The 21,284-nt window shown below is 48.7% G+C and overlaps 1 protein-coding gene across 3 annotated transcripts in view; it reads left to right on the top strand.

Moving 5' to 3' along the window:
* Positions 1-15,154, top strand: part of DPYSL2 (dihydropyrimidinase like 2) — a 57,484-nt gene extending 42,330 nt beyond the window's left edge. For all 3 annotated transcript variants that reach the window (XM_066206258.1, XM_066206259.1, XM_066206260.1), the window contains exons 9-14: positions 2,536-2,692; positions 2,845-2,986; positions 3,148-3,318; positions 6,580-6,759; positions 10,685-10,850; positions 12,230-15,154. In XM_066206258.1, coding sequence (XP_066062355.1) covers positions 2,536-2,692; positions 2,845-2,986; positions 3,148-3,318; positions 6,580-6,759; positions 10,685-10,850; positions 12,230-12,321 — 908 coding nt within the window. In that variant the 3' untranslated portion in view covers positions 12,322-15,154. The remainder of the gene's footprint in view (positions 1-2,535; positions 2,693-2,844; positions 2,987-3,147; positions 3,319-6,579; positions 6,760-10,684; positions 10,851-12,229) is intronic.
* Positions 15,155-21,284: the final 6,130 nt, after the last annotated feature.

Below are 21,284 nucleotides of genomic sequence, written 5' to 3'. Positions count from 1 at the left end.
ACCTGCTGTGGATGCTGCTGCCTGTGTCTCTCCTCCCTGACTGAGGCTGGTGAGGCAGCTGCACTGCTCTGAGGGATGCAGGAGCTTTCCCCAAACCCTTTCCCTGCTGCCTGGCCCTGCAAGGAGTCAGGATTGCCCACAGAGTGAGAGCTGTCTGCTGCTTTATCCTGTGACTAAACCCTTCACTGCTATTTCGAGCTGCTCAGGTTGGGTGAGTAACCAGGAGGGATGATTTTACCCCCTTCTGTTCCTCCCAAGGCTTGGATTGAGTTTTCTGCAGCCTAAATGAGCCTGGATGGGTGCACAAATGACATCACTTTCCATCTGGGTGTTTGGTGTGAGAAGAGCTGATTTCCAGCAAACAGACTGGTGTTTGTGCATCAGCTCAGGAGTATTTTGGTCCCATGATTGCTGGTGAAGGACTTGGTGAGGGGGACTGATTTTCAAGGCTGGAGCAGCTCAAGCTGTTTGGAAGAAATCTTTTCTCTCCCAGCTCCATCAGAGGGGATCATCCTGACGGAAGATCTGTGAATTCTGTGATTTTTTTACTGTGAAGATGCATTGGCCTAACAATGTGGCTGCACGCTGCATCCCCCCAGAAAAGAACTTGTTGTGGTGGTGCCGCTGGATCCTGAGAGCCAGAGAAGCCTCTCTTCCCTTTTCCAGCTAAAATACTGCAGGCATGTGCCCCACAAAGGCGGAGCATCAACAGAAACACCTTCGGTGTCCTGAGAGCCCCAGCTGCGAGTGGAGTGGGGCTTTGGGGTGAGGGACCACACACTTGAATCACAGAAAGCCATAAAACGCATCTTGGGTGGATGTTTCACCCTGCCCGTGGAAGGTGCTGGGATTGTCCCAGATGGATGATCCACGGGGCTCCCCTCACTCCTGAGCCAGCCCAGACCACGCAGTTTTCATTCAAAATGCCTTTTCTCCTTATAAGGAGAACTTGGGGTATAGATGGTGCCCCGTCCTGTGTTCCTTTAGTCACGTAACTCAAGTGAAATGCTGTGCAGTAACCCAGGAGGGCCACACACGCTGGGCTTGCCCTCCCAAACAACAGAGGAAACAGAACCCAAGACTATCCAAGGCGAAAAAACAACCCAGGATTGATTTGCTGAATGGAAAAGAATGGAGGTTATTTAAAGCCAGATGTTGCCAGTGGCTTTTGTATGGAGGAGTTTCCCTGCAGACTGTGTCCCTGGCAGATCTGGGGCCCGAGAACATCCCTCCCTGCAGAACAATGTCCCCAGTGTGCTGGGCCACAAGAGGCCTCCCGTTAACAGCCGGCGTGTGTTTGGCCTTGTGCTGATTTCAGAGCCCTGTTTGTGGCCGGTGATGTCAGGGAGCCTCTTCCTGTGCTGCTGGAAACCCTCTGGCAGAGGCTGTTCCTGCCCCTCCTGTGTCAGCAGCTCCTGTGAGCAGCATGGAGCCACTTCATCATCACCCTGCCTCAGCCAGTGGCCTCTTCCCCAGCTGTCCTGAGACCCCAGAGACCCAACAGCAGCTCTGGCGATACACTGAGAGAAATATTCTGTGTCTTCACTCTGCGTGGTGAGGTGTGAGACCCTGCTGACCAGCTCTGCCCGTCTTTCCTGACTGAAACACTCAGGGTTGGCACCTCAGGCACCCACATCTTTGGCAGGCAGATCCCAAGCCGTGAAGTGCCCGGGCTGGGCAGGTGGGTGGGCACAGAGCACTTTTTGGGGGGGGGTTGCATTTGGTGAGCAGATCCCTGGGCCTGCCAGCTGCTGCTGCTTTTGAAGTTGCAGCCTGTGCTTGGCGTGCAGATGGTGCTGGTGCATTCCAGCCTGCGGAGTGTCCTGGCCTTGAGGATCTGCTCTTCCTTCATGTGGTTCCAAAAACGTTAATGAGGAGGAAGCGTGCGCTGGACAGAGTCAGGAGATGCAGTTTCCATTTCCCAGTTCTGCCGCAGATCTGCCTTGGGGGGATCACAAGGTTGCCCTGAGCTGCGTTGGTGAGCTCTGGTATTTCCCCTGTGATGGGCTTTCGTTGTGTGCAGAAAAACTTTCCTGGTTGGGGTTTTCTCCCACCTGGTCTATGCACAGACCCTGCTCCAAGAAACCTTGTTAGAAGGCCCGTAATTCCTACTAATTTATAAAAACTCTTTTTTTCATTCTTTTTCTTGCACATCTCTTCTCGATCAGACCGAATCTCCTCGTGCCCTTACAGTTGCCCTCAGCCTCTTCCACAGAGTTCGTGGCCCAGGATAAATAAATTAAAAAAAAAAAAAGACTATAAACAGCAGAATGAATCTTTACAATAACCGTTTCAAGGCAAATTAAATCAGTGCCAACCTCTGCAGTTGTGTGAAGGATTGTGCACGTTTTGCTGCTCCCAGCTCTGGTCAGCAGCAATATCTTTATTTAATGCTTCAGAGGAAGTACCAGGAGGGAAGTACCGGTCCAGCAGCATGTGTCCCTTCCCAGGAGGATGTTTTCTGCCCGGAATCCAGGCTGGGAGTGCCCATTCCTTGGTGTTGACAGAGGGTTTGTGCGTGTCCCTGTCCCACAGGCACCGTGGTGTATGGAGAGCCCATCACAGCCAGCCTGGGCACGGATGGATCCCATTACTGGAGCAAGAACTGGGCAAAGGCAGCAGCTTTTGTGACATCCCCACCGCTGAGTCCTGACCCCACCACTCCTGATTTTCTCAACTCACTACTGTCCTGGTGAGTGGAACTCTCTGTGTTCAACCAAAATGGGGATTCATCATGAGAAAATGGGTGAAAAAATAAGGGGCGTTGCTGCCAGCAAGCAAAAAAGCTGTGTCACCTTCGGGACAATAAAATACCTTTAAACACCTTTTGTTTTTTTCTTCCAGTGGAGATCTCCAGGTGACTGGCAGTGCCCACTGCACCTTCAACACTGCTCAGAAAGCTGTTGGGAAGGACAACTTCACCCTGATCCCTGAAGGAACCAATGGCACTGAGGAGAGGATGTCCATCATCTGGGATAAGGCTGTGGTAGGTCACACCCGGCATGGGTTTGGACATTCGGGGGCTGCAGGAATGTTTTATTTTCTCATCGTGATCCTTCCACTCGGCTTTTTTTACCCCTGTGGAGATCCTTGGGAATCTTGCTGTGGTGCCAGCTCTTTGCAGTGACTCCTGTGGTGTCCCCCCAGGTGACTGGCAAGATGGATGAGAACCAGTTTGTGGCTGTGACCAGCACAAACGCTGCCAAAATCTTCAACCTGTACCCGCGGAAGGGCCGCATCGCCGTGGGCTCCGACGCCGACCTGGTCATCTGGGACCCCGACAGCGTCAAGACAATCTCTGCCAAGACTCACAACATAGTAAGGGTGGTGTTCCCTGCCGTTCCCTGCTTCCTTTCCCCCTCTTTTCCTCAGGGCTAGGCTGTGCTGCCAGCAGCAGGAGCTGGTGACAGCTCAGGGCTGGTTTTCCCCCGTGCCTTCCTGAAGCCCTCTCTGGTGTCGCTCTGGAGCTCAGCTGTGTGAGCAGGAGGAGTCCAGCTGAAATTCTGGATTCCCCACAGAGCAGGGAGTGTGGCTGCTCTGCCTGAGTGTTGGATCTGAGCACACAGAAAGCTCTTTAAATCCTCTAAAATATCCAAAGGCCTCTTAGGACAACGTGGTGTTTATGGCATCCAGGCTTGCCACTGGTGGGAATGGGAGCTGCCCCTTTTTGCTGAGGTGTTGTCAGCTCGTGGACACTTTTTCAGGAAATCTGGCCCAGATCCAGGGTCTGAGTGGATTCACACCACCTACTGATCTGGCACACGCGTGTGCAGCCAGGATTTTCCTGACATCCCCACATTGGCAAGGGGGACAGACCCAAACCACCCAGAGCTTCCCCTTAGCTCTTCTGCAGCGTTGTGGTGACACTCTGAGGGACACTTCTGCTGAGCCCAGCGCCTTTCACCCGGCCCCTGCAGTGACCAGGCTGTCCCAGGCTGTGGGAATGTGCAGAGTGGTTCCAGTGCAGGGCCCTGCTTGGAGTGTCCCTGTGACATTTGAGCCCTGTCTCAGAGAAAGCAGCCACTGTTTGCATTTGTGACAACTTGTTTTGCTGCTGGCCATGAACCTATGGAATCTGTCCCTGGAAAAAAAAAAAAAAAAACAAACTGCTTGTTCTTTTTTCCCCTGAATGCTTTCATTCACTCAGGAGCTGAAGGAGCAAAATTTTCTTCCACACTTGGATCCTTGGGCACATTCATAAAGAAACTTCATTTTTTTTAAAAAAACAAAAAGGTTTGGTTCACTTCCCTGTGACTTAACTCTTTGTCAGAATCAGTCACAGATGGCCTGGCTTCATCCTGCCTCTGCTTAGGCTTCTGCCAGAGGAATTCCGGGAGTCTGGTCACTTCAGTCACCTCAGAGCTGCTTCCAGACTCCTTCCAGTCTGGGGAGAAATGACTTAAGAAGAGAGAGCCCAGGGACTCACTGCTTTTAGGTGCCAGATTTCACGGTCTGAACCTTGAAAAGGTCCTTGCGCTTACGTGTGGCTCAGAGAGCTGGGAGCAGTCTGGGTGGAGTGCTTGGGAGTCACTGCCATGTAGTGGCTCTTGTCTTTGGGAAATGAGCTGGGCTCTTTCCATTTCCTGGCACACAACTCACAGACTTTCTCTCCTGCGGATGTGCCCCAGGGTTTGCTCATGATTTTGCCCTGCATCTGGGCGAGGCAAAGGAGAACCAGCTCCATTCGGGAGTATTTTTGTCTGCTGAGAGCTGCAGATCCCCTGAAACCCTGACACTGTGTCAGAGGCCTCAGCACTCAGCTGTGGCCAGGGGCTGCATCCTCAAGCTGTGCCAAGAGCATGGAGGACGAAGGGCTTCCATTCCCAGGAGTTTGAAAAGCTGAGACAAACACATCTCTGCCCTCCTCCCCTGCCACCCCTGTGCCTGCTGCACCTGGTGTCACACCTGGTGTGACCAGTGTCAAAACCTGAGGAATTTCCCCATGGAAAGGGTGATCAGGCGTTGGAAGGGGCTGCCCAGGGAGGTTTGGAGTGCCCATCCCTGGAGGTGTCCAAGGAAGGAGGGCTGGACATGGCACTGGGTGCTCTGGGCCAGTGACAAGGTGGGGATCAGGCTCAGCTCAGACTCAGTGACCCTGCAGCTCTTTTCCACCCTTAATGATTCTGAAATGCTGTTTAATTTCGGGTCTCACCCTGCACAAAGTCTGGAATTAGAGGAGAAACTGATACCAGTGATGCCTTCGGAGTCCAGGCTCCCTGCCTTGGCCAGGCAGAAAACAAAAGGGCCCTTGACAGTCAGGCCCAGGGACACCCTCTGATTATGTGGCCTTGGATGATTGTTACTTTTTGAAATGTTCGAGCAACTGACAGATATTTTCCAAGAATTCACACTGCTCTTGCCACTCTCTGGCAGGGAAACATCAGGAGCTGGAGAGGGAGGTGGTGTTGTTCTTGGAAGCAGAGAATCCGTGAGCTCCTGACCCAGCCTCCTCCTTTGCCACCGCAGGTTTTTTTTCAGGCTGGACCCAGTTCAGACTGGGTTTAACCACTGCTCTGGCTAATTGCAGAGCTGCACTCAGGCCTGCCCATACTTACAGCACACTTCAAGGGCAAACTCCATCATTAACTCAGTAAAAAAGACTCAGAGATGGTCACTGGAGTAACAGTCCCCAAATAACATGGTTGCAGTGTGTCTCATTCCAGCATGTTTCACATTTGCAAGGATTTCTTTCAAACTTGCCTTTTTTTTTTTTTTTTTTTTCCACGGTGTGATGTTTCCAATCCTGTTAATTGAGGATGAGCAATCCCATTAGAATAAAATAAGATTGTCCTGGCCCCTGACCCATCAACCAAAACGCTGATTTGAAAAGAGAGATTTTTCAGAGTTGTTATTTTTAGTAGGAAACTCACACGAAGCTTTCTGTGGCTCCTAAATCCGTCCCCAGCTCAGCAGAGAAAGGTGCCTAAAGGTATTTCAACAGGGAGGCTCCGAGATATTCTCATTGGAAACTGCTTTTCCTCTTGCTCAGAGAATCTGTGGCTGCTCCATCCCTGGGAGTGTCCAAGGACAGGGCTTGGAGCACCCTGGGATGGTGGAAGGTGTCCCAACCCGTGGCAGGGGCTGGAATGGGATGGATTTTAAGGTCCCTCACAGCCCAAACCATTCTGGGATTGTTTATGGACCTTATTCCAATGAAATTTTGCATGAATAAACCCCTAAACTTGGACTGATAATAAAGAGCAGCCTTTATTAAATCACAGCAAATACAGCTCAGGTAAACACTGTTGAGTTCGCTTCCATCTGTCCTTAAAATTTTGGCCAATAAGCACGCCTGGTGATCACTAATTAAAGCCCAGCAGGCTCTGCTGGGAGAATATGTTTGCCTTATTGTCGGATTCCACCTTTTCCTGACCCAGAGATGGGGCAACTGAGAGGCATTTTAAAAACTTATTCCATTTTCAGTCTCACGAGAAGGCTGAAACAACACAGATGTTGCATCTCACGCCGTCACAACCAGAAGCCAAACTATTTCCTAATTACAAAGCATTGTAGGTGTTTTTTGGCCTGTCAGCTCTTGCCACGGCACGCCGTCAATGCCGTTTGTTTTGCTCCTTGCAGTCTCTGGAGTACAACATCTTCGAGGGCATGGAGTGCCGTGGCTCTCCCCTGGTGGTGATCAGCCAGGGCAAGATCGTGCTGGAGGACGGGAACCTGCACGTGACGGAGGGCTCGGGGCGGTACATCCCCAGGAAACCCTTCCCTGACTTCGTGTACAAGCGCATCAAAGCCAGGAGCAGGGTGAGTGTGTCTGCCTTGGCTGCACGTTTGTCGTCTCCCTCTGAAAAGCCCGAGTTCAAGTGGCTGGAAAAGCAGGTGGTGTCCCCTGGCTCAGGCCACGCTGCTCTTCCCACGTTTTTGGCTCATTTCTCTTGGTGCTGCTCGCTGGGGTCATTACAGGGATGTGCTTTGGGGTGAGTTTGTGTTTTCCGCAGGTTTTGGTTGTCTGGCCTTTAGTTTTTTTCTGTCTGAGGAGAGCTGCTACAGTGTCACGATAGGACAGGAAATAAAGGTGCTTGACTGCAGTCAGGAGGCAGTAGGAATCAGGAGGTTTATTTACAATTCATTCAGCCCTTTTATAACACGCTGGGCTAAAGGCACGTTATTGGTCCACAGGACTGACACCTCTCCCCTTGGCTCAGGAACAGAAATAGCAAACAACTCCTGTTGTCGTGGGAAAGGAATATCGTTTACACAAGGTTGTTTTGGGAAAAAGAAAAACTGTTAAAAAGTTTCTCTTGAGAAGAGCTCAGCAATTCTCAGGCTCAGAAAATACGGAGTCCACAGGTTGGCACGGGGCCAGGGTGTAATGAACCTGGTGTAAATGTATCAATCTCTGAGGGCCCAGCCTCTGCAGAGAAGTGGCTGAAATTAATTTCAGTGAGACTGCACTTCAGAGGTGTTTTGTAAAGCAAAAGGTTTAATAAGGAAAAACAACAAATGTTACAGAAAACAAAGGAAAAGCCTCCCGCAGGTGTCTGAGAAAACCTCTCACACCCTGCTAGAAACACTCCAAAAAGCCTTTTTCTTCTTCTGTGCTCCTTCCTAAAGCCTTTTTCTTCTGTGCTCCTTCCTAAATACGGAATGTTTTAGGATGGACAATTTGGCTTGCAGCCGAGAGAGAGAGAGAGAGACTTACAGGGTTTGAAGAAGGGTGACAAGGTCCAGTAGATGCTTCTCTCTTGGCCCTGAGCCAATCACTGCCAGGAGGGGATGGAAAAATCCAGGTGAACTTCCTAAAATGCCTGAAAGTAAACTGAAACCCTTTCCTTATTTGGAAACACCTGCTGGAGGTGTGGAGTGCATGGCAGCAGCCAGCCAGCCAGAAAATATATCCAAGAACCCTCCAGTTTGGCCATGGGTCCAACTCCCCAGAGCCCGCCAGGTTTCTCCTGTCACAGAGGCCCCAGGAGAAGTTGTCACGAGCATTTTATATATCAAAGCTCTCAGCAGCCATTTAGAATTGTAATTTATTGTTACAGATATGTTCTGCTGCTTTCCCTTCTGCCAGATAGGATCAGATGCTCTTGTCTGGTGACTGGTGAGTCACAGGCACGGCCTACAGGCTGCTTAAAAGGGACAAGGTTCTATTTTTAAGAGGCTGAAACAGTTGGAAAGTGATTCTGTAAAAATGCACCCATTCAAAACTGAAGCTGTCTTTTGATCCACCTGAAGTTGCCTGACAGGGGAGATGACACTGAACTCAGTTGCTGAGAATTGAAGAAGTTTATTTATAGATGAAATAATTTCTGAGGAGAAATTATTTTGCTGTTTGAAGTGTTGCCCTCTCCTGGACAACTCCTGAGCTGTGTTGGTTCTGCTGGCCACATCCTCCCACTCGTTGCAAATCATCTTTTCTTTGATCATTCTTTTGAAGAAATTGCAAGTTATCAAAATTACAGCCTGACATAATTGAGCCCCGTGGAGAACAGATCCCTGGTTTCTGCTGTGTCCTCTCACAGAAATACACGTCTGACCTATAAATCCAATTGGGCAGCATCTCAACTGGAATAATTGCATTTATCCCAATCTGCAGCTCCAGGGCTGGCAGTTGAAGCCAGCCTGGCTCCTCTGGGCTGCCCTGCCTCTCTCAGCCCTGCTTGGCTTTTTTGGGGATGAGTAATAAATTGCATTTGGGACCTGTCAGGAGCCTTTAATCCGCTGGCAGGTAGGTTGGGATCATCAAAGGACAGCACCTGTGGGGCAGGGGACAGACTGGCTGGAGCCACAGCACATTCCATGTCACACACTAATTAATCAGCAGGCACCTTGTCCTGCCCAAAAATCCAGAGCCCAGACGGGAACGTGCCCTGTTCCCAGCCCAGTGCCCCACAGCAAGGAGGATCCAGCAGTGGGGATTTTGGGAGGGCAGAGCAGCCAAGGAGCCTTGGGGCACCCATGGGCCCAGGGCCCCCCAGCTCTGATGGAACTGGTTTGAACTGGTGGGAAACACTGGTGTGAACTGGTGGGAAACCCTGGATTGATCTGGTTAGGAAAACAGTGCCAAATTTCCCTCCTTTGCTGCAAAACTGGATTGGGCAGAGACACTGACACGTTTTGTACAGATATGGATATAGAACAGGACTAGATGTAGATGCAATGCAGATAGAGATATAAGCATATGGATATGGATGTAATACAGACAGAGATATAAAATAGATACAGATATAATACAGATGTAAATATAGAAGTAGGTATTAAACAGAAATTGACATGGTATAGATATAGGTATAATACAAATATATTACAGATATAAAGATATGGATATAATATAAACAGATATAGGTATAATACAAATATAAATATGTCTTATTTATACATATTTAATAACATATTATGTTATAATATCATATATTGTAAACATATAAATGTGTTTATATTAAAAACATTTAAAATGTGTTTTATTTTACATATTTAATATATATATATATGGATATATAATATGGCTCCATATATAATATAGATATGTGACATAGATATATGTAATATATATAGATATATAGATACAGATATGTGGCTCCCTATATAATATAGATATGGATATAAATATAAATATAAATATAAATATAAATATAAATATAAATATAAATAGGTATAATACATATATATAAATATGTTTTACTTGTACATATTTATATCCCTATCTCTATATATCAATAGCTTTATATCTGTAACATATTTGTATCTATATTATACCCACAGATATAGATATAATACAGACACAGAAATGTTACAGATCTAAAGATATATGGGCAGATAGATACAGGTATGGATACAAAATAGATATAAAATAGATCTAGATAAAATCTAGATGCAGATACGAAATAAACACAGACGGAGAGCAGCTCCCCAGGGATGAGCACAGAGGAGATGCTGAGCGCTTTCAGATCTTCTTACCAGCAACCAATCCCCAAATGTGTGTCACTGGCTGAGCCACATCTGGGCAGCTGTTGGGCTGTGCTGTGTGGATGTTTTCAGGCTGTGCTGTGGCTGTTTTCAGGCTGCGTTGTGGATGTCTTAAGGCTGTGTTTTCAGGCAGTGTTTTAGCTGTTTTCAGGCTGTGTTGTGGATGTTTTCAGGCAGTGTTTTAGCTGTTTTCAGGCTGTGTTGTGGATGTTTTAAGGCTGTGTTTTCAGGCAGTGTTTTAGCTGTTTTCAGGCTGTGTTGTGGATGTTTTCAGGCAGTGTTGTGCTGTTTTCAGGCAGTGTTTTCAGGCAGTGTTTTAGCTGTTTTCAGGCTGCGTTTTGGATGTTTTCAGGCAGTGTTGTGCTGTTTTCAGGCAGTGTTTTAGCTGTTTTGAGGCAGTGTTTTCAGGCAGTTTGTGGCTGTTTTCAGGCTGTGCTGTGTGGATGTTTTCAGGCTGTGCTGTGGCAGTTTTCAGGCTGCGTTGTGGATGTTTTAAGGCTGTGTTTTCAGGCAGTGTTTTAGCTGTTTTCAGGCTGTGTTGTGGATGTTTTCAGGCAGTGTTGTGCTGTTTTCAGGCAGTGTTTTCAGGCAGCGTTTTCAGGCAGTGTTGTGCTGTTTTCAGGCAGTGTTTTCAGGCAGTGTTTTAGCTGTTTTCAGGCTGTGTTGTGGATGTTTTCAGGCAGTGTTTTAGCTGTTTTCAGGCAGTGTTGTGCTGTTTTCAGGCAGTGTTTTCAGGCAGTGCTGCCCTCTCTCCCTGCAGCTGGCCGAGCTCCGGGGCGTGCCCCGGGGTCTCTACGACGGCCCCGTCTGCGAGGTGTCGGTGACCCCCAAAACTGTCACACCAGCGTCCTCAGCCAAGACCTCCCCTGCCAAACAGCAGGCACCCCCCGTGAGGAACCTGCACCAGTCTGGGTTCAGCTTGTCTGGTAAGTGATTTTGGGAATGATTTATTGCTGGGTGATTTATTGCACTGCAGTCGGGGCTGGTTTGTGCTCCCCGTGCCCCGAGCTCGTTCTGCTGGGATGGGGATGGAGTGAGAGAGGCTCGGGGGGCTTTTCCCTTTAGGGAGGAAGGAGAGGAGTACAGGAGCTGTCCCAAATGCCTGCCTCTTCTCACGATGTCACATGAACGCTGGGCTCTCCAGTGTGTTCTGGGCTCAGTCCTCAGCTGGTGGCTGCAGAGGGCAGATCAGGGAATTCTGGAGTGGTTTGGGTGGGAAGAGACCTTAAAACCGATCCAGTGCCACCCCCTGCCATGGGCAGGGACACCTCCCACTGTCCCAGGGTGCTCCAAGCTGAGTCCTTGGACACTTCCAGGGATGGAGCAGCCGCAGCTCCTCTGGGAACTCCATCCCAGCCCCTCCCCACCCTCAAAGGGAGGAATTTCCTCCCCATGTCTGATCTAACCCTGCCCTCCTTCAGCTGAAGACCATTCCGAATGTGTTTACAAGTGGGAGTTTTCTGGTTTTAAGAGGCTATAGCAAAAAAAAAAAAAACCCTTTTATTTTTTAAGATGGTACAAATTTTAAATGGTACAGATTTGCCAGCTGAGACCAGCTGTGGGTCTGGGATGTGGAACACTGGATTTCTCAGTCGGTGTTCCAGTGCAAGAAGGGTGGGATAGGGGTAGGGATAGGGATAGGGATAGGGATAGGGATAGGGTTAGGGATAGGGATAGGGATAGGGATAGGGATAGGGATAGGAAAACTGGCTAAGGGATGATCATTCATCCAACTCTTACCTGTGCAAGCCTGGGTGCTTCAGCTGCTCAGGGCAGAGATATTATTATTAATATAATATTATTAACATTATGCATTATTAATGCAGAACCAAATTCAGCACAGTTGAAGCAGTGGGGGGCCAGTGAAGGCTTTTCCTCCAAACGCACAACCAGAGGACGGTTTAGGCCGGGAAAAGCCCTCTTAAGAACAAATCCAACCATCAAAGCAGCGCCAAAGTGGCACGGGCAGGTGGATTTGAAGCCCTGGCGGAGTTGGTGACTGTAACATCGCATGGCTGCAGTGATCATCGTGTCCAGGGAGATAAAGGCCCCAGCAGGGAAACAGATGGAACAAGTCTTGTGTTTTGTTAAGCACGAGAGTCCATTTTATTCCCAACCCCGAGCGAGGGTGGAGAAGGAGGCAAAGAGAGAGAGAGGGCAGGGGCAGGTTGGTGGGGTTTTATCAGGTATTGCAGGGGAGGAGTCTTAGGGTTTGGGTCAAGGAAGGAGGTAACGTAAGATGAGATTTCAGCTGCTTCACACGGGAGGATTCCCCAGGTGACCCGTCCTGTCTCTCTTCCCCCAGGGGCACAGATCGATGACAACATCCCTCGCCGCACCACCCAGCGCATCGTGGCCCCGCCGGGCGGCCGTGCCAACATCACCAGCTTGGGCTAGAGGAGCGAGCCCCTCCCGTGCCCACCGGGTACTCCTGGGGGGACTGGGGCACCTGGAGACCTTTTTCTGATTCTTTTAGAGCCTGTGACAGTTACTGCGGGCACCCAGCGTGGGTGGGGGCTGAAGTAAAAGCGCCTCTTTCAGTCCCCTCAGGTTCCCTCCTCATCTTCACCGACCCCTCGCACTTCCCCCCTCCCCTCCCCTCTCAGCCCCTTCACACATTTAAAGAAATAAACCCTGTTTTGACACCTCTGACATGAAAGAGTAAATGTAAAAGAGGGTGTTTGAGATATGTGGTCTCTGTCCTATTCAGCATCTTTCTTTTAATAAAGGAAGGAGAAAGTGAATTTCCCGGGAGCTGCCTTTAAGACACACACACACACACACACAAAAAAAAAAAAGAAAAAAAAAAGGAATAAAAATAAACTTATAAGAAAAGCTTTTTTTTAATGTCAAGCAGAAGAGTAGTTCAAGGGTTTTAAACTGGATATTCTGTAGGGTTCTGTGTCCCAGTAGGATTAGCCAGGCAAGCAGGGAGGGACAGGAATCCCAGCCTGGCTGTGGCCATTCGCCACCAGCTCTGAGGTCAGTAGATGCTGCCAGGAGAGAGAACCAGGACCCAGCACTAGGAATGACAGAGCTCATCACCCCAGGCACTGGGTGAGCCACAATCCTTGGGGACTTCATTCTGTCCACTTGCTTTGACCTTGGTTTCTTTTTTTCCTTCTGGATTTTGCTGCAAATTAGGTCCTTGAGGAAACTTTTTTTTTTTTTTTCCTTTCAAACGTTTTGTGTGTGTGTTTTTAATACGTTTGTATCGTTGTGTTTACGAAGCCTTATCTGAGAACTGGGAAATCTCCCTGTTCTTCCCAAACCTCATCCACGTCACAGACCCCACCCAGTGTCACTGCCACTGCCACCCTGGTACTTCAGGTGTCCCTTTAGTTGCATTTTCCAGCCATTTCTTGTCATGTAGCTGCAGTAAAGGGCATGGAGCAGGTCCACGAGATCTTCAGGCCCATCAGGTCTTTAGCTGATGCAAACAGAGGAGCTGGACACCACCTGAGCTGCTGGGATGGAGGATCTGGAAGAGTTTGTAGCACTTAGTTCTTCTCCTGTCCCTGGAGGTGGGTATGGACGGGCAGGGAGCTGTGGGCAAAGAGCAGAAACGCCCTCCCTGGCCATCAAGGAGAGGTTATTTAAAGCTTTGAGGGTTTATCTTTAGGGCAGCCAGGGAGTGTGTGCCGAGCACCTGTGGCAATTCCAGCCCAGGCCCAGCTGCTGGAGGACTGGGAGCTGGCTGTGTCCCCAGCAGCTGAGAATCTCCTGTGCGATGTCCCAGCTGCCCAGCCCTGCAGGAATCCTGCGCACAGCCCCGGGAATGGCCTGGGCTGCTCCCCAGGCAGCCTCGCGTGCCCGGGGGTGGAGACACCATCAGTGGTCCTTGAAGGATGGAGGAGCCGCAGCTCTGGGGCAGCCAGCGGGGTCTGGGTGTTTTAACTCTGGGCTTGAAGGGCTGGTAGCTCTGGGACTGGAGGCTGTTTTTGGGGCATGAAGGATAAACCTGCACCATCAGATCCCCACTTAGGAGCAGCTGCAGGGCTCAGCAGTGCCCAGGACTCGTCTTAGCACTGAGAGCTTTTATCACCACGGCGTTGCCTCCACTGCCTGCCCGCCCTGGCACTCGGCTGCACCTCCTGCTCCCTCTTCTCTCTGTGCTTTGCCACCTCCATCAACCTTGTTTTTCCCCAGCTGTGTTTTCTTCAATGGTGTTTACAGGTTCTTTTAGGAAAAAACCCCTATATATATATATATATATATGTATATATATATGAAGGCTTTCAAGAAACGAGTACCAAATTTGTTGCTATGAAGTATCAACGCTGGGATTTGCAAAGTGTCTGGAAGTTTTTTTAGCTGCCCCAAACCCTCCCAGCTGCTGTACCTGAATTCTTTAGGCCCCTTTGAACACGAAAGTTAAGAAAAAAAACTTTGCCACATTCCTCCACGCATTTTGCATTGAGGTTCGACTCCTGGGTCTTTTAGTTTTGCATAAAGAGTTTGCACTTTGTTTGTTAAGTAATCCGTGAACTTAATATATATTGCAGCTGTTTTCATTTTTTTTCATTTTGTTTTGGTTTTTTTTTTTCTTCTTCTTCTTTGTCACCTGTATGTTAAAATCAATTTGAACGAGTTGGGGAGAAAAAAAAAAAAAAAAAGAATTGTGGATCCGTTTCAATTCTACGAAACACTTTGCGGCTCTTCAGTATTCACTTAAGTCTTCCTTTTTTTTTTTTTTTTCCTTCACTGACTCATGATAACTTGTTGAGTTTTAATTTGTTCTTGAAAAAAGGAAAGCAAAAAAAAAAAATCACAAAAAAAGATTTTTGCAGGCTGTTGTAAGCATGTTTTTTCTGTGAGAGCTCGTCCGCTTTGTGTCTGTTTTAATGAATGTCATATGTAAATGCTTAAAAAAACAAAAAAAAAAGAAAAAAAAGACGATGACTTAATTAATTAATTAATTAACCGCAGTGACTTGAAGCTCTAAAAATAATAATAAAAAAAAAAAAAAAGAAGAAGTAGGATTTTAATACTAGCTGGATTTAACCCTTGGATTTGTGATTGTGAACCATGAGTGGAGGAGCTGTAAGTGCTAAAGCTGATAATGTGTGTAGACAAAGAGGAGTACTGATATTTGGCTATTGTCTCAATGGCAAAAAGAAACCCACCTCCCCCTCCATCCCACCCCCCCAAGTCTTGTGTTTTATTCCTTAAGAACTCTGTGTTATATTACCATGGGAACTCCTAATAAAGACAAAATGTTGTTGTTTCAGTAGGTGCACCTGTGTCTCGAGGCGCTGCGTGTTGTGTGTGTCGCTGTTCTGGGCTGTCACTTCCAGCCCAAAAAAAAACCAACCAAACCCCACTTTTAAGGACAAACAGCCCTAAAACCAGGCTGGGCTGGGCTGATGTGGAGATTTGCATGGGCAGAGCTGCAGAGGAAGCTCCTGTGGTGATGGTAAAGAGGAATTGATGGGCCACGGAGTCATTTCCTCTGGAGAAAAGTGAGCTGTGAGTGAGAGCACTTTGTTTAGAACGGCATTTGGCAAAGCAGAGAGAGTTGCCTGGAAAATCCTGGCTCGGATCACTGATGGAATGTGAGCAAAAGCCCCGAAAAGTGTTAGCACAGCTCTCAGCCCCCCAGCGTGGGACCCTCTGCCAGCCAAGGAATAGGGAAGGAAGCACAGTCATAAACAGGAGCCATGGGCAGCAACTGAGTGGGGAGAGTTGGAGCTGGGTGGAGCAACTCCAGTGGAACTTGGGGTGGTGGTGCTGAGGATTTACGGGAAAAACTCCAGTGGAACTTCAGGTGGTCATGGTTGGGATTTACAGGAAGTACACCAGTGGAACTTGGGGTGGTGATGCTTGGGATTTACAGGAAAAACTCCAGTGGAACTTGGGTGGTGGTGCTTGGGATTTACAGGAAAAACTCCAGTGGAACTTGGGGTGGTGGTGCTTGGGATTTACAGGAAAAACTCCAGTGGAACTTGGGTGGTGGTGCTTGGGATTTACAGGAAAAACTCCAGTGGAACTTGGGGTGGTGGTGCTTGGGATTTACAGGAAAAACTCCAGTGGAAATTGGCGTGGTGATGTTCGGGTTTTGCAGGAAAAACACCTGGAACTTCAGGTGGTTGTGGTTGGGTTTTACAGGAGAAACACCAGAGGAACTTGGGTGGCGATGTTTGGGATTCACAGGAAAAACTCCAGTGTAACTTCAGGTGGTGATGTTTGGATTTTACAGGAAAAAAACTCCAGTGGAACTTGGGGTGGTGGAGCTTGGTTTTACAGGAAAAACACCAATGGAACTTCAGGTGGTCGTGGTTGGGTTTTGCAGGAAAAACTCCAGTGGAACTTCAGGCGGTGTTGGCTGGGATCTACAGGAGATACACCTGGAGCTTCAGGTGGCGATGTTTGGATTCTACAGGAAAAACTCCAGTGGAACTCGGGATGGTGATGTTTGGGTTTCACTGCCACAGGAACAAACATCCCTGTCAGCTGCTCTGTGTCGGATGCTGCATCCCCACACGCCCAGCTCAGCCCTCTGGGGGATCTTCCCCCCAAATCTCAGCACGGCTGGAGTTTGTGGCTGACTTTGTGAGGAGTTCGAGCTCTTGCGCCTCATCTGAACAAACCCAGATGTTGGAGCTCCGTGAAATGCATCATCATCCACACAGCTTTACACCTGGCACCCCACAGTTTCAAGAGTCAATAAGTTTAATACGTTTTTCCTTCTTATCTGCTGATAAGGGTTCAGTGGTCACCCCCTGGTAAAGGGACCTCTGGTTAACACGAGGATCCTGCCTCTGGCACCAGTGACATGCAGTTTTTTTGGCTACTGGCAGCTTCAATTAAATCTCTCAGCATCTGTGCAATCAGATCTCACGGAGCCGGGTTGGTGAGTAGCTGCAGATAAGGTTTATCAGCTAATCCCAGCAATAATATCCCAGTGAAGGATGCATCCAGCCTGGAGCTCTGCTACACAACACACACCTGCAGAGCCTCCGTTTGGGTTTATTCTAGCGTTAGTTTTAAAATTAATGATAATCCAGCGCCTGAGTTGGAACAAAAGGGACTTTTCCCTGAGGAAAGAGATGTCAGGGGCTCAGGGAAGCTGTTGGGACTGGCAGGGCAGGGAAGGTTTTGAGGGCAGGAAGAATTGCCAGGAGCCAGAACTAAACCCAGCATGTGCTGAGGGACAGGGAGAAAGCTCAGGAGGAGATTTGGGTCAGTGGGACAGCCCTGCTTTGGTGCTGCACAGGAGAACAGGAATGGTTGTGTTTGGTCAGCCCCTTAATCCAGGTAATTCCTGACCTGGCAGCCCACAGCTCGTTAATTGGCGCTAATTTGGTTCTCTGCCATTGTGTAAAGCCCAAGTTAGATTTAATCTGACTTTAACATGAGTGCAGTGCTCTGTGGCTGAAAGGGGGAATAAAGTGGGCGATGAACGTGACTGACCTGGAACAGGAGAGGGGAATTATCAGAGATGGGGACAGTGCAGCCTGGTTTACCCCTTGGGGGCAGAGCAGTGAATGTCACGGCGCTACAGAAGCTTTAGGATCCCTTTTCCTCCCTCTTTTCAGCCCCAGATTTGCCAGTTTTCCTCAGTGCCATCAGGTGGCAGCAGGACACGGGGAAATGTGAAAGCCCAGCTCCCTGGGGGCACACGGATGATCATCTCGGGAGTGATTTAGGATGTCCTAAACGTGGAACATGCACAGGCCCTATGATCCCTGTGAGGTGACACACACGAGCATCCTGTCGGGTTTATTCATATGTTGGAGGGTATTTCAATGTTCAACAGAAATTAATCACCTGAGCGTGTTCTCTTCTGGTTAAAGCCTCACAAGGCTCCGGTCTCAAATCAGAGACGGAGCGAGTTGTGAACTTTACCCACCAATTTATCACATCAAAGAACCCTCAGACTTTCAAGAGAGCTGGAGAAGGACTTTTGACAAGGGCTTGGAGTGCCAGGACAAGGGGGAACGGCTCCAAACTGCCGGAGGGCAGGGATGGACGGGATATTGGGAAGAAATTCCCCCAGGTTCCAACAGATCCCAGAGAACAGCCCCACACACCCCGGGGAGATCTTCCTTTTATTGTGGGAATGAAGAGCAGGAAGCTCTTGATGGTGAGAGAGGCAAGGCCGGCCAGTCCAGATCAGAAGAAAGGAGAAAAAATGAACCATGAAATCATCATTAACCCGTGGAATCAATTACCGAGGGATTTCCAACCATTTGAGGCCTCTCAGGTCAACACTGGGAGGCACTCGCCAACTTTTAGTGGGTAATGGTAAAAATAAAAAGTTTGTGGAAAGAACAACACGTTGAAGCACAGAGTGGAAAATCCAGAGCTGGAAGTCAATTAGCAGAGGAATTAGCAGAGGGCACCTCCTCTGGCCTGGGTTATAGAACAGGAAAAAGAATTTCCTCTAATTGCTTACTTGATCTCTTTAATGAGGGAACTTTGCCCCATCCCCTGCCCTTATCCCAGGCTGCTCCAAACCCTGTCCAGCCTGGCCTTGGGCACTGCCAGGGATCCAGGGAATCAGCTTCTCTGGGAATTCCAGCCCAGCCCCTCCCCACCCTCACCGGGAGGAATTCCTTCCAAAAATCCCTTCCATCCCTGCCCTCTGGCAGTTTGAAGCCATTCCCTATGTCCTGTCCCTTCATCCCTTGTCCTCAGTCCCTCTCCAGGGAATCCCAAAATGGTTTGGGTTTGAAGGACCTTAAAATCATCCAATGCCACTCCTGCCATGGGCAGGGACGCCTCCCACTGTCCCAGGGCGCTCCAGCCTGGCTCTGGGCACTGCCAGGGATCCAGGGGCAGCCACAGCTCCTCTGGGAATTCCATCCCAGCTCCTCCCCACCCTCCCAACCAGCAATTCCTCCCCAAAATCCCACCCCGATCTCCCCTTTCCCAGCGGGAAGCCATTCCCTGTGTCCTGTCCCTCCGTCCCTTGTCCCCAGCCCCTCTCCAGCTCTCCCGGAGCCCCTTTGGGCACTGGCAGAGGCTCTGAGCTCTCCCTGCATCCTTCCCTTCTCCAGGTGAACATTCCCAGCTCTCCGTGCCGGCTCCGGAGCAGAGCAGGATCAGCTCATTAAACCCAGCCGATATTTGCTCCTCTCGTTTCCGCAGGAGGGCACCAGACACCCGCGTTGAAATCGGGTTTTTTATTCCTTTCCTGCGGCTCCCGTTCCCCCTCCTGTTCCCATCGCCTCCTCCCCAGAGCCCGCTGGCCTTGGCGTTTCTTGTGTGATGCTTTCCAGCACCCAAACCCGGCACATTTCACATCACCCTGGGTCAGATCGATGTGAAACGCGCCTCAGGAACATCTGAAATAACCTCTTTCGGGTCCCTTCAGGTGGCATCAGTCCTCCTTCCCCTGGGCCAGGGAGGGATCTGCTTGGTTGGTTGTTTGCAGCAGATTATTTGTTTACAGCGCCTGAATTCATCCCGCTCTCCCCAAAATAACGCCGGAGGCAGGTGGATGCAAAGGGACGGGACTCAGCACCCCAGCGAGGGCTTTGTTCACTCGTGTTTTCCTGGCAAAAAAATCCTCAGTCAATGCCAGCAGCAAAGTTTTTGTTGTTTTTTTTTTTTTTTTTTTTTGTTTGTTTTTGTTTTTTTTCTGGAAGGGGGAGGGAAGGGGACGTCTTTTCCCTGAGATAGTTTTAATCAAGCCCTTTTTCCAGAGTTTTAATCAAGCCCTTTTTCCAGAGTTTTAATCAAGCCCTTTTCCCCTTGAGCCGTGAGTTCTTGGAGGAGAGCAGGAGCGGCCTGTCTGAGGACTTGCTGACAAGTCTGAGTTTTTTGGGATTATTACTCCAAAATGGGGTCTTGGAGAAAGTTTGTGGGGTTTTTTTTTTGGGGGGGGTGGGGTTGGGATTATTATTATTATTTTTTTAAATTTAATTTTTGGCAGGTACCACTAAACTGCCGAAGAATGTCGGGTGGTGGAGGACAGTGTGAGCCCCTCACTGAGATCTATAAACAGCAGCTAGAAATGTGCCTCATCAATTGCTCCCCGGGTTTGGTTCTCCCTCCCTCGTGTTCAAATTCAGTTTTGTCCATTTGGTTCCTCGGGCCTGTGCCGCTCTCTGGGAACCTCGGGTAGAAATCAAGGAAGAAATCGATTTCTTGATCAAGAAATCAAAAACTGAAGCTCCACAGGGAAGTTTTCCACCCCACCAGGCACAAACCAGTGCTGCAGAGAGACTCCCCTTGGAATAATAATAATAATAATTAAAATAATAATAATTAAAATAAAATAGGAAAAAATAAAATTTAAATAAAATAGGAAAAAATAAAATAAAATAGGAAAAATGAAATGAAATGAATTAAAATAAAATTTAAAAAGGTAAAATAAAAATGTTGCCCTTTTTGCTCCTGGGGAGCTCCTCCAGTGCTCCCAGACACATCCTGTGTCACTACAGGCTCACCTTCCCAGCTGGTGGTTTTTTTTTTTTTTTCCTAATCCAGCTCTAAAACATTTTTTCCTGATATTTGATTTCACAACAGCCACCAGAGGGCAAGAGTCCTTCATCCCGAGCTGGATTCACCTCCCTGTGCATCCCTCCCGGGCTGAAACCTGCTTCAATCAATGAGAGAGATTCCCATCCAGTCCAGCTCTCCTTGGATTGGGTCCTGGAGCTCTTTAAAAACCATAAAGCAAAAGCCAGCGAGACGTTTTGTATAAACTTAGAAACAGGGTTTTATAAACTGCAGAAAGCCCCTGGCATTTACGCGCTTTGGGGTTTGCTGTAACCTGTCACTCGGCCATTAAATGGGCCTTTTTGTTTATAATAAATTGATTTTCTAAATACCCCTGTTACGAACCAACCACGGCAACAGAGGGGACAGGATCCAAACCCCTGCAACTTCGCCTTTAAATCTTCTTTGAAGAGCTGTAACGGGGCTGGCAAAGCTCGTTAATGCTCCCATCCAAAGGCAAGGCAGTTTCAGGGGATAATTCAGTGGAATGTGTTGGCTCGTGCTGGGGTTTGGGCATGGAAGGAGCTCCATGGCAAAGGATGGAGCCAGAGGAAAAACCATCCAGGGGGAGGGCAACAGCTTTTTTTTTTTTTTTTGGCCACCTTAAAGGATTATTTCTGGGGTCTTGAGTTGATCTTTGGAGAGTCAGGTGGTTTCGAGTCTTTTGCCTTCTGAAAAGCCCTGAGCCAGACGCGAGAACAAAGCGGAGTCTTCAAGTTCTTGTTTCTCAAGGTTTCTTGTTCTGGTTATTTTTCCTTATCTTACTGTTTTCTCTGTGCCCAGCTGAGGTCTGTGCACAGCTCGGGCACCAGGCGACTCCTCCCCGGATGGGATGTCGCTGCCCTTTATACCAAATGTTACGTATTTCTTATTTACAATTCCATACCAATGCCCGTCACCTGCACTGAACA

The sequence above is a fragment of the Chamaea fasciata genome, unplaced genomic scaffold (assembly GCF_029207755.1).
Source record: "Chamaea fasciata isolate MVZ Bird 193981 ecotype frontalis unplaced genomic scaffold, bChaFas1.0.hap1 SCAF_30, whole genome shotgun sequence".
NCBI lineage: Eukaryota > Metazoa > Chordata > Aves > Passeriformes > Sylviidae > Chamaea > Chamaea fasciata.
Note: the sequence above shows the minus strand (reverse complement) of the source record. Positions and strands in the feature narration are given on the sequence as shown.